Source organism: Crinia signifera, chromosome 2 (assembly GCF_055691185.1).
Source record: "Crinia signifera chromosome 2, ASM5569118v1, whole genome shotgun sequence".
In the NCBI taxonomy this organism is placed as follows: Eukaryota; Metazoa; Chordata; class Amphibia; order Anura; family Myobatrachidae; genus Crinia; species Crinia signifera.
This window is the reverse complement of record NC_139218.1, coordinates 204,048,630-204,061,330: the sequence shown is the minus strand read 5'-3', so window position 1 is coordinate 204,061,330 and position 12,701 is coordinate 204,048,630. Positions and strand designations below refer to the sequence as shown.

Sequence of the window (12,701 nt, the reverse complement as noted above, 5' to 3'; positions counted from 1 at the left end):
GCATATAACGGGCAATGGGGATTATTCTGGTTCACTTGCAAAGGCAAATTCCTTCTCAAATGGGCAAAATCATGTGCCATGTGCACTGCAGGATGGGGGGGCAGATGTAACAGGTACAGAGAGAATTTGATTTGGGCAAGTTCTTTTTTTTTCTGTGCAGGGTAAATACTGACTGCTTTATTTTTACACCACAATATAGAACTCACTTTGAAGTAAATCCCCACCCAAATCTAAAGATGGCCATACATTAGAAAGACCGGTCTAAGGCCCCCCATATATTAGTCCGACTTGTCATAAGGACAAGTCGGACCTGAATGTCCCGGCAGCTCCCTGGGAGGGATCACATGCGATGGCACTTCATGTGCCAAGTTTTGCATGTGATTTATCACATGCAACTCCCAGGGAGCTGCAGGGACAATGGGAGAGGGGGACAGCAGTGGGGATATGCCCTCGACCAGAGAGCGGGCGGGGGTGGCGCAGAGTACCAGGGAGCCGGGAAGGAGAAGACGCTGCAGCGGCAGTGCGAGTAGCAGAGCACTTAAAAAAAAAAAAAGCCCATACAAACGCATAGGAAGCCATTGATTGGCTGAGACCTCTCTCAGCCAATTAGCGATTGTCTGAGAGAGGTCTCAGCCAATCAATGGCTTCCTATGCGTTTTTTTTTTTTAAGTGCTCTGCTGCTTCCGCCACTCGCGTTGCTGCTGCAGTGTCTCCTCCTGCCCGGCTCCCTGGTACTCTGCACCGCCCCCCTGCTCCCGCTTATGGCAGCGGCTTCCTGCACCTGATCCCTCCGCCCAGCTCTGGTAGGTCCCCCTTCGCGGAGGAGAATGGCTCCGGACAGAACATACGATTTAGCAAATCGGGGCCACGCATCGGGTCGGAGGGGATGTCTCCATATGCGATTTGGAACGATTTCACGGCCCGATTCATCCGAAACGGGCAAAATCGTACCCAAATTGCATAGTGTATGGGGGCCTTTACAATCATGATTGTGTCCTATTTCCCTTTAACTCCCAGACAGTCCTTGGTGGTTTTTGGACACACAATGTACTTACAATCTGTCATACAATCCGTCATACATTCCATCTGCTGCATGATTGTATGATTGAAGCTTTATTTAAATAGGGGGCTGGCCTACTAGGACCAAAAGGATAGGAGTACCAAAATCCATTTTTTTCCAGCAACCTACAAATCTGCTCACATTTGCTGCCCTACTTCATTATTAAATAGCCCGAATGCAGCAATCCTCTGAAAACTGTTTTCAGAGTAGTGACAGAATTTTGCAAAAGGACATCCACCGCTCCCTTCACCTGTCTGGCGCTTGGAAACTTCTGCGGCTCCCAGCATCTTCACTGCCTTGGGCCGCCCGGAAGCTGCATCTCTCTTCTCTGCTAGTCAGGGAGGGAGTGTTACATGACTGGTCATATGAGCCATCTAATGACAGATTGCATGTGCTTAAAAGCACATGCAATCTGCTCCCAATCCCAACTGATCCGACCTGCAGCATGTCAGATCAGAGGACCAATCCTCCAATCTTCCGAGGCCGGAATTGTATTATTGTGTGCACACAATCCATTGAGATTGTATGATTGGGTGCAAGGTCTTTCTGATGTATGGTCACCTTAACTCTCTCTGCACAAGTTACACATCTGCCCCACCTGCATTGCCCGTGGTTTTGTCCATTTGAGAAGGAATTTGCCTTTGCGAGTGAACCAGATTAAGGGCCAATCTGTATGTCCAATAGGTGAGCTAATATTGTTAGTGAGGTCTTCTTGGTTGGCCCAAGTGCAAGGATGATAGAAAACATATCTGGCGATGCAATGCTATCCCTTGTTGCTCCGTCGCCATCATCCAGTGGATCGGATGAGTACACAGGTCTTGTAGTGTGCACCCAGCTGAAGACTGCGAGACCTAAATTACAATCCGTAATACATGCTACTACCTAATACCAATTGAAATAAAAAAATATTTGGTGGAGATTGTTTTCAAAGACCAGTTGACCACAACACACACAGGACATCGCAGCGCTCTTCTAGCAAACATAGAAATAACTAGCAGAAGACACAAGATGTGCAACTAGAAAAGGACTGTGGTGCTACATAATGTTATGCGGGGGTCACTCACAGCTAGGAGAAACAGAATAAATTAATTTGATGCTAAATTTTAATAGTAACTAAAGAGCTACAGATGTGTCCTTTCTTATCTTTGCTACATTTATGTTAGACAGCCCATTTAGTTGCACCTTATGCTGGGTACACACTAATAAATATATCTGCAGATCAACTGAAGACGAACATTAAATCTCAGTACACACGGAGCAATATGATCGCTGAGCAATACTGCTCATTCTGCTTTCTGACCGCAAAAACGGCATCGACCAGTATTTTTAAATGTTTCTAAAAAAGACAGCATAACACCATTTACTGCTCTGGGGCGAGCTTACACCCTATGCCCTCCGTGCAGGGCCGAATTAATGTCTGTGATAACTAGTAGTTCCCATCTGCCGCAGGGACCCCGCCGCTGATCTCATACACGCCGCAGAGACCCCCTGCCCACCAGCGCGATCCCTTCCCTGCGCTGCCCAGGTAGGGGGGGGGGGGGATTGTTTGTAAATGCCTCCATCAGGGGGTTGTGGGGTGGGGTTTTGGAAATGCCTCCAGTCTGGGCAAGGGACACCCCCCAAGACCTACGTGCATATCTAATGAACGCAGTGCATATTTAATAAGAGGGTCCAGCTTGTGCTCACTATTGGCTGGGTCGTAAATACCGTTTCAGACTGCAAAAAAAGGGGTCCAAAACGTGTAGGACCCTGCTTTTTCCAAATATAGTTTTTTGGGGAAATGGTAAAATCATTGTGGACATTTCAGACCGCACATTACTGTTTTGAAACGGTAAAAAACAGCAAAATACCGGATAATATGTGCGGTCTGAAAGGGGCATCAGTGTCCCATTTTCATCATCGACCAGCTGATGAAAACGAGACACTGTGGGGGAAGCTGGTCGCAGGAGCACGCTTCCGGCGACCCATACGTACAGGGATATGATCGCTCAGCGACCATATCCTGGGCGATATTGGCTAGAATCGCCCGATGTGTACGGGGCTTATGAGTTACACAGGAACAGCCATCTCACTGATGCCAGGTATACCTGTATTAGTGGCCAGCATCACTAGTGTTCACTCTAGGATTATTTTAGTGCAGGGTACTGACCAAACGGCAGGGCACTTTTTTCAATCAGGAGGGCACATTTTATATTTGAATATTACTTTAGAAACAAGAACAAACACATATATAAAAAAAATTGCACACTACACTAGGATTACGCCCAATAAACATTGTCATACTCTGCTATACCCATAACATATTCTGTTGTAATGACAATTACACATAATAGCACACACTGTAATGCCTCTTACTTATTATACCACACACCATAATGTCCATTACACATGAAGGCATACACCAGTGTTCGCAAAAATCACCCAAAAAATGGGTCCCGGGGACACTTCACTTCTAAAAATTGGGGTCCTACCTGACAATTTTTGGGTCCCAACGGAATAAAGCCTCCTCTCCCCTTCTCCCCAGCCTGGCACATGTGGGTCGGGGGGAGGGGTTCACTTTAAACTGTGTCCATGTCGACATACGGGTCAAAAACCAGTGAAAAAACCCATGTCGACCTCGCGACCTGTCGACGGAAAGTCATGTTGACGTTTCACCTGTACAGTCTAAATGTTGGTATTTTGACCCTGTCGGGATTTTAAATGTCGTGATTTTGACCCTGTCGGGATATTATACCGAATCCGCCCCGTACACATTACAGCACACACCGTTCTGCCCAGTACAGCACACACCAATATTATAGTACACACGGTAATGCCCAGTATATATTATAGCACATAAGTGCTGCTTACCTACATGCTTGTTGGGGGGGGGGGGGTGGCTGTTACAGCTGCATCCCATCGCTATAGCAGGTTTTTGCGGACCCAGACACACCATGATAGCCATTACACATAATGGCACACAACCAAAGTTTTCAACATGTCAGTGCGCAAGGGCACGCAGTACCATACAAAAAAAAGGAAAGGGTGCATTTTGAGGTTTTAAAAACATGCAGGGTATGGCACCCTGCAAAAGAAGCTCAGAGGGAACACTACTCACACACTTAGAAACATATAAATAATAAAATCACAACACTGTATTTGTCAACTGTAAACAATTACAACAAATCACAAAAGATGTATGCACTTATAAAAGAAAATTATGTAAGAGAAAAAAAACACAAGTATTCCAGGGAAACGTCATATTCATCAAGTAACGTGATAGAATGTAAAAACGTCATCCTGGTGGCCCACCTGTGACTTACCTGTTCCTGATAGCTGAAGCAGGGTGTTTAGTGAGGTTAAGAGACTGGTACTTACAGATGTGGCCACGCTCATTGTAGCTCGCTTTTGTCATGTGTGCGACATGCATGGCACAAGTGCACGTGACTGTGCACTTGCATCCAAGTCTTTGAAAATGCATTAGCCATGTATGCAACTAGGTGCGCTAAATGGGCACCTGTATCATAACCATGATGAGCGTGGCTACATCAACATTTAAAGATTTCTTGGCTATTCCTCTCTCTAGTGTCTGACACTAACCCATCCCCAATGTCTACAACAAGCATGTCCAAACTCTGGCCCTCCAGATGTTGTGAAACTACAAGTCCCATCATGCCTTGCCACAGTTTTGTTATTAGGAATTGCTAAAACTATTGCAAGGCAAGATGGTATGTGTAGTTTCACAACAGCTGGAGGGTCACAGTGTGGGCATGCCTGGTCTACATCATCATGGTCACCATTTTGACTAAACCAAAATGTCACCTGTAGCACTATACACAAACACTGGAGTACTCCATAAGGAAGAAAGGTGAAAGGATCACAACAATGATGAGAAAGATATCATTTTTATAGTACACTTTAGGCACAGGTTAATGTAGCAATTGTGATAAATACATAGCCCGTGAGAAAGGCGGGCGCTCCGCGGTGCAGAACATGTACAGCATGTATTACCCCAGAACGATATATAGGATCCCCCTCCCCGTAGCCCGGCTCTCACCGTAGCTTTCTTTGCCATCATTTCTTTGGTCATCACATCCATTAGCCGCTCATTCTCCTCATGGTAACGCCGCTGTTGCTCCAGTATCGTCTCCATTTTCGGACGCCGGATCCGGAAGTGAAAGGTGTAACACACACAATAGTGTTCCGTCCTCTCAGGCAGCTTCGAAGGAAACAACGTTCTTCTGCAAAGAGTTCCAGAAGCACATGATAAAGACTGTCCCTGTAGCGCCCTCTGCTGCAGCTTGCACGCTACTGAGCACGTGGGATTTGTTTATATCACATTTCAGGTAGTGTGATAGCGGGGATCGGAATCTGTCCAAATGATTCCTGTGCTGGAGGGCACTGCCGCAGTCAGTTGCTAATAGGCTCTTATTAAGGTTGGTTCGCTTCTCTGCGCATCCCCCACAGGTGAGCGATGTTCTGCAACTATGCATGTGCATAAACTTTTATGCAAATGTGCAGGCGCTTTGTGCGAGTGGGCGCGGTGAATTCAGGGCCGGCGCCACCACTAGGCAAATCTAGGCATTTGTCTAGGGCGCCGGCCACTGGAGGGCGGTATTTCACCCCTCCCTTGCCGCCCGGGTACCTGTCCTGCGGCGTAAAAGCTGGCTGCGGCAGCGGGGGGTCCCTGCAGTCAATAAGAAATAACGAGCGCTATCCGCCGGGCTATGCGGAAGCGCTTCTGTTTTGGAAACACTGGCCGCACGCTGATTTGCTGAGATTCACCTGGTCACCTGTACCAATACATTTGTGGTGTATATCATATGCCCATGTGGCAAATATTATGTGGGACAAACTATAAGGCAATTGTGGGAAAGGATAGCCTTGCATAGGTCAGCCATAAAAGCCTGTCTGGAAGGTAAAGACATTGACCAGCCAGTCGCACAACATTTCAAGTCATCTGGCCATCCCTTATCTACACTAAAATATCAAATTATCGACCATATACCGCCCCTATCAAGAGGAGGCAATCGTCAAAAAATATTGGCCCAACGCGAACTGTTCTGGATCCGAGAGGTCTAAATGAAAAAACTTCGTGGAACATTTGCCTGTGAACATTATCATTATTATTCCTTACTGGTTATTTATCTTGGTTGTTCTCCCTCTTTTACTTTTTTCATATTTCTCTAGCTTCATTCTTACGTTATTCAGTGCACGTTTGCACTTTCCATTCATTATATCCTTGCTCTATGTAAAAATATCCTGCTGTTTTGGTCTTTCTAACATATTGGACTAGTGTCCATATATTTTGAGGCCATTTTCCCTCAAATTTCATACACAGTAATATTTGCTAATCAATATAGTGGAGTACTAACAGGGCTGTACTCGATCAGCGCTCCACAATATATCTTACAACAATGCACATACATATATTAACGGCCGCCAATACATCCTAGCTACACAGGCATGGTTGCCTTGATCAAGAGCTCTTGTCCACATAGAGTTTACTCTACACGGTAAGCCCTGAACTCTATGTTTATACATAAGTTCATCCACTGTTTAATTATATATATCTACATGCTCCCATTGCCAGTGCCATGCTCGTTGTTTTTAATCATTTTTTAACCAGCCTTTTCACCCAGCACACAGTTATGCTGCACAAACTACACACGTTTATTACATGTCCCGTCTGCCTCTTTTTCAGGCGGAATCCAATGGCAGACACCGCACCGTCTGACAGTGGCTGCTGTCATGGTAACAGGAGACGCCGGATCGTACTTCCGAACAATAAGGAGGACGCCCCTGGATGTCTCCTTGGCAACCAGTTGACGCAGCGGCACAGGCGGTTCTGGGACGCCAACGGAAGCTCCGTCCTCCCACGCAGCGGCTTATCACCGCAATAAGGTATTTAAAGCTTTAAACACTGCACAAATCTTGTTTTGTTGTTCTGCAACTTATCACCCTGTTGGTCGTCCTGAAGAAGGGGATTGCTCCCTGAAACTGTTGACAACTATGACCTAATTTTGCACTTCATTTTTTTGATGTTCTTGATTTAATACAATTCATTTTTCACTAAATCCGGAGAGTGCCGCCTCGTGATTTCACCTTTGTGGATCCAAAGCCATCTCTCTCTCGCTCTCTCTCTCTCTTTCTCTCTCTCTCTATCTATCTATATATAAATATATATATATATATATTTTTTTTTTTTCTTATCTCATACCTGATGTGAATTTCAGCTCATATCCTGTGTCCTGATGTAAGTTTCGGCTCATACCCTGTGTCCTGATGTGAATTTCAGCTCATACCCTGTGTCCTGATGTGAATTTTGGCCAAAACTGTGTGTCCTGAAGTGATTTTTGGCCCATACCCTGTGTCCTGATGTCAGTTTTGGCTCATACCCTGTGTCCTGATGTGAATTTTGGCCAATACTGTGTCCTGATGTGAATAGGGTTTGTTCCTGTTTTTATCGGGAACCTAATAGGTTTTTTGACACATTTGTTGGGTTGGAATGACGCACTTATGGTGCATTCCAGCATAAGAGGCCACAGATGGCGGAGAGCAGGGCTCTGTATAGTGCACCAATGATTAGTTATTAAGATAGTTAGGAGTTGGTCACTACCTTACGGGAGGACCAGGTCTCCATCTTGTGGAGGGACCAGCACTTTGCCAGTTAAGAGGAATTGGTTCTACTCAACATTGCTGGACGAAGGATTTTAGGGCTATTTTTAGCCTTTTCCCCGACAATTAAAAAATCACGTCCATCGCATGCCTTAACTTAAGGTATGCGATGCGATGCGACCGACGCGATTTAACATTGAATGCATTGTGTTCAATGTTAAATTCCTATGTAACATCGGGTCCATTGTATGCCATTATAATGGCATACAATGCGACCGATGCGATGGTCCCGATTTTACATAGGGAACAATGTTAAATGTCCCAATGGACCCGATTTTTGATTGTATACCCACCCTGATGGGTAATTTGTATGTAAAATGCTCCCCATCGTTAACGCCACCCCACGATTAACGCCGACCGCAGCGAGCTTGCGAGGGGCGGCGGTACGTGTCCTCCGACCTTTTCATACCCCCACTATCCACGTCGGCGTGGAGTTGATTTTATATAGTGTGGCGAGCGCAGCGAGCCACCGAGCCTGAAGCGTGTCGAGCGCAGCGCGCCCCGCGAGGGGATGCGTAATACCTGTGAAGTTATGCTCGCCACGCTTCGGGCTCGGTGGCTCGCTGCGCTCGCCACACTATATAAATTCGACTCCGCGCTGACATGGATAGTTGGGGTATGAAAAGGTCGGAGGATGCGTACCGCCGCCCCCCGCGGGCTCGCTGAGCTCGCCACGCTTCGGGTTGGCGTTAATCGTGGGGTGGCGTTAACAATGGGGGGGGGGGCATTTGACCCATCAGGGTGGGGATACAATGAAAATTGGGGTCTGGGGGGCATTTAACATTGGGGCCAATGTCAAATCGGGTCTCAGGGACCATTTTACATTGGTTCCAATGTAAAAATCTCGTCGATCGCATCGCATGCGATTTGGTTGCATGCGATGCGATCGACGAGATTTTTTAGTTCCCGATGAACACAATTTTTATCGCTGGCGCCGTTTTCTATATCCTTTTGGAGGTCATCCTCATTTGAAGCTGTCCATAGAATATTCCAGTAGGACTATATTTTAAGACATGCGCCTACATTTTATATTAATTAGAGATGAGCAGTCCGGATTATCCGGAATCCGAACCGCACCAAACACAGCTCGGCTCACCGTCCGGGAGCCGCACACACGAGTTTCCGGCTTTGTTCGAAAACCTGAGTACGGCCGAACGCTTGAATCTGGCGTTGGATTCTCGCAAGACGCCGAGTCTATAAAAGCTCGGTGTCCCGAGAATTTGGTGCAATTTCACAGTAAGGTTTCCAGCTGCACACAGCTCTGCTCTGCAGTGGGGTCTGGGCGTTGTGCAGGCTAGAGGGGTGTTGTCATTAGTGTGCAGAGGGGTGTTGTGCAGAGTGGTGCAGTCAGTGAAGGGGGTGCTGTACAGTGCAGACAGAGGGGTGTTGTACTTGTGCAGTGCAGACTGTAGAGGGGTTTGTGCTGTGCAGACTCAGAAGGGTGTTGTGCAGTGCAGAGGGGTTTGTGCAGTCCTATAGGGGTGTTGTGCAGGGCAGAGGGGTTTGTGGCAGTGCAGTGCAGAGCAGAGGGGTTTGTGCAGACTGCAGAGGGGTTTGTGTGCTGGGGTTTGTGCTGGGTTATTATATATATATATATATATACTTAATTATATTGAAGTAATTGTACTGGTCATGTGTTAGGCAGGCTGTCAGTCAGTGTAGTGGGGTACAGTAATACACAGGCAGGCTGTCAATCAGCTTTTCATTGTTATTTTTTTTTCATTGTGTGGTCACTGTGGTGTGCTGCACTGCAATCCAATACACCATATACTACTGTCAGCAGCAGAACAAGTTCCGTGTGTGATTGTTCTGCCTTCACGGTCCACATAAAAACAAAATACAATATAAAAATAAATTTAGCTGTTTTTTTTTTTTTTTTTTGGTGTATACTGCACCCCAATACTATACACCACAAGTTCCGTGTGTGATTTTCCTGCGTCCACACAGTGTTATACAAGCTGTGCATTAAAAATAATTAAAGTAAAAGAATCTAAATCAATTTTTCTCTTCTTTATTCATTGTTTATGTGTACTGCACCCATAGTATACTGTCAGAAGGTCTGTGTGTGATTATTCGGCCTTCACACAACATTATACAAGCTGTGTATTAAAAACAAATTAAATTAATTAAAGTAAAAAATCCAAATGAATTTTTCTCTTCTTTATTCATTTTTTGTGTGTACTGCACCCATAGCATACTGTGTGATTGTTCGGCCTTCATGCAGCATTATACAAGCTGCTCATTAAAATAAAAATACTGATACCGACAGCTTGCTGTAGATCTTGGCCTAAATTGAATGAAAACAACATTGTGGGCTGTAAAGTGGTCAAAATTGTCTGGAAAGGGCTGGAAATTAATTTGATTGAGGTTAATATTACTCTAGGGACAAAAAAAAAACGAAAATTACGCTATTTGGGCGTTTTTTGACTATTTAAACAAAAATCCAAATCCAAACCCTTTCACCGCTGTTTGGCAAAGTCAAATCCAAATCCTGGTGATGAATCCAAATCTTTTGCCCTGGCGCTCATCTCTAATATTAATGGTACGCAGTTACCTTTCCCACTTCACAGTTTATACTACACTATGGACTCTATTATACGATATATGATGTCACAGTTATACGACACTATACTATTGTATACTTTCTAGACAGAATTAAGTTACATGTTCATACGAGCGGCTAACTCCCATATGACTGGCGGAAGCGCACACCGTACATCGGCTAGTGCACACAAACAGTACGATATAGTACACTATCTAACATACTATTCAAAACTAGCTCAGGGTTGCCGACCCTCCCGGAATTTGCGGGAGTCTCCCGAAAATCGGGTCCTTCCTCCCGGCCCCCGGAAGGGTGGGCAACCTTCCCGGAATCAGGGGGACCCCCACTGATCCCCCCCGATCGCGGCATTTATATGGTCTCAGGGGAGGGGGCGGAGCTAAAACGGCACAATCGTGTCATTTTAGCCCCGCCCCCTCATGGATATCAGTTATTTTGGCTATTTGCCGTAATAGGTGCGGGGCTTAATGATGTCACAGTTAAGCCCCACCCCCAAAACTCGTAATGCAAGATTGCACTCCGGGCTTCCCCCGGAGAGGATTTTTTGAAAGTCGGCAACCCTGAACTAGCTAGATAGTGCACGGTCTAGCATGCTAAATCGTACCGTGTCTATGCACCTTTAGGGGCATATTTACAAGGCTTTTGCCCCAACTAGCAATGCAATCAGGAAACTGAATGGAAACATTTACCAGTGTGGGGTTCTGGAGCAGAGCTTCTGAGAAGCTCTATCCTGCATAGGGCTGGAAGCAAAGTGAAAGCTACAGCCATTACTTTGCTGTAGCTTTATAATGTGTATGACCAGCCGTCGGCCTGTGCATGCATTAGTGAGAGTTAACGGGGAAGGATCTGCCATCCATAGTAAATCTATAGAATTATCAGGCAATGGTTAAAAATGTTACTTAATGTTACCAAAACCATTCTGAAACTATTAAATTAGGATTAATATATACTGTAGATCCCATAGTCTTGATCTCCATAAGTGTAATGCTAATATGTGCCCACTAGATGGAGCACTATGCACATTTGCCAAACAGGTCTTGGTTACGGGTCTAATTCAGTAAGGATCGCATACCACCTCCTGCTTGTATTTGTGATCGCATTAAACTGCAGTGCAAGAGGAGCATCGCCCTCTGTGACTGCAGCCTGAAACCCCTGCTGAATCACAACTAAGTACACCAGTAGCCCACTCTTGCTATGTGTGAAAGTAATGTCACACACTTAGATATAGGGGGGTTATTCTGGTCCCTTTGCATTTGTAGTATGAAGGCAGAATAAAGTTAGTAGCAGTATCTCACCCTTATATACTCTGTAGGTCCCACAAATAGATTTATCTTAATGTGGTAAGTTACATCTTCTCACCCTTTCGTCAGCCACTGTTTGTAGTAGGTCCACACCGTGGGAAGTAGTTGGCACTTGTATGTGGGCGGCAATTCCGGACACGCCGGAGTTATGCCTAGAGCCGTGCGCAGCGGGGTCGAGAGCTGGTCGTCCACGCCGCTGCTGGACGGAAGCCGGGAGGGGCAGCGGGAGGCAAAACCAGTGAATTGTATTGAAATGGCCCACAATAATAAAGGGGAATTCTCAGCACTACAATATATTTTGGTAGTGGTGATTGAGAATGTAAAAAAATCCATTCAATTTATTAAATACCCTGGAGGACTGCACCTGACTTACATCATTTAATATCTGCTCTTCCCAGATTGCCAGATCATTGTTGTTATATTCTGCAGCCCAGTGTGTCTGCACCAGGGCCCTAATTCAGGTTGGCTTGGTAAACTCTGTAAATACCCTGTTTGTTGTATCACTGTCTCCTTTTGTAAAGCGCAACGGAATATGCTGCGCTATATAGGAAACTGTTAATAAATAAATGAACTGCGAACATCGCTGCTTACCGAGCGGCTGAGGCGCCACCCTGACGATTTTCTTTTTTTTTCTGATACATATTTGCAAAATACTGATATGCGGAACTCTGGAGTGGTTAGTTTTGAAAACGTGGGTGCAGAGTGTGCGGTGTCAGCCCTGCTGGACCTAGGGGCCACGCATACTTCATACCTTGCATCCATTACAGATACATCACTAATACAGTAGGAAGAGGAACATTCCACTATGTATAGTAATCAAATTAATCAATGACTAACAAAGGTGCCTCCAGAGTTCTGTGCTTTAATAATGGAGACTGATACCCCTTTCACACCGCAAATATCAGGTTGCACCCGTAATTTTGAAATGGGTCCGTCCTGGGAGCGACCTGGCATTTGCTATGTTTTAGCTACCATAGTGACCTGGCAATAAGCTGCAGCGCGCCTTCAGGGGTGTGGGGGAGGCATCGCTTGGAGCTGGTGCTTTCTCCAAGCACTGCCTCCTTCACAGTGTGACTCGGGTTACCAATTCACACTGCACAGTAACCTGGGTCAGAGCCCTGTT

At 45.7% G+C, this 12,701-nt stretch overlaps 1 protein-coding gene across 1 annotated transcript in view; it reads right to left on the bottom strand.

Annotated features, from left to right (window-relative positions):
* SF3A3 (splicing factor 3a subunit 3) overlaps positions 1 to 5,281 on the bottom strand; it is a 33,262-nt gene extending 27,981 nt beyond the window's left edge. Inside the window, exon 1 of the mRNA XM_083173571.1 lies at positions 5,097 to 5,281. Coding sequence (XP_083029697.1) covers positions 5,097 to 5,192 — 96 coding nt within the window. The 5' untranslated portion in view covers positions 5,193 to 5,281. The remainder of the gene's footprint in view (positions 1 to 5,096) is intronic.
* Positions 5,282 to 12,701: the final 7,420 nt, after the last annotated feature.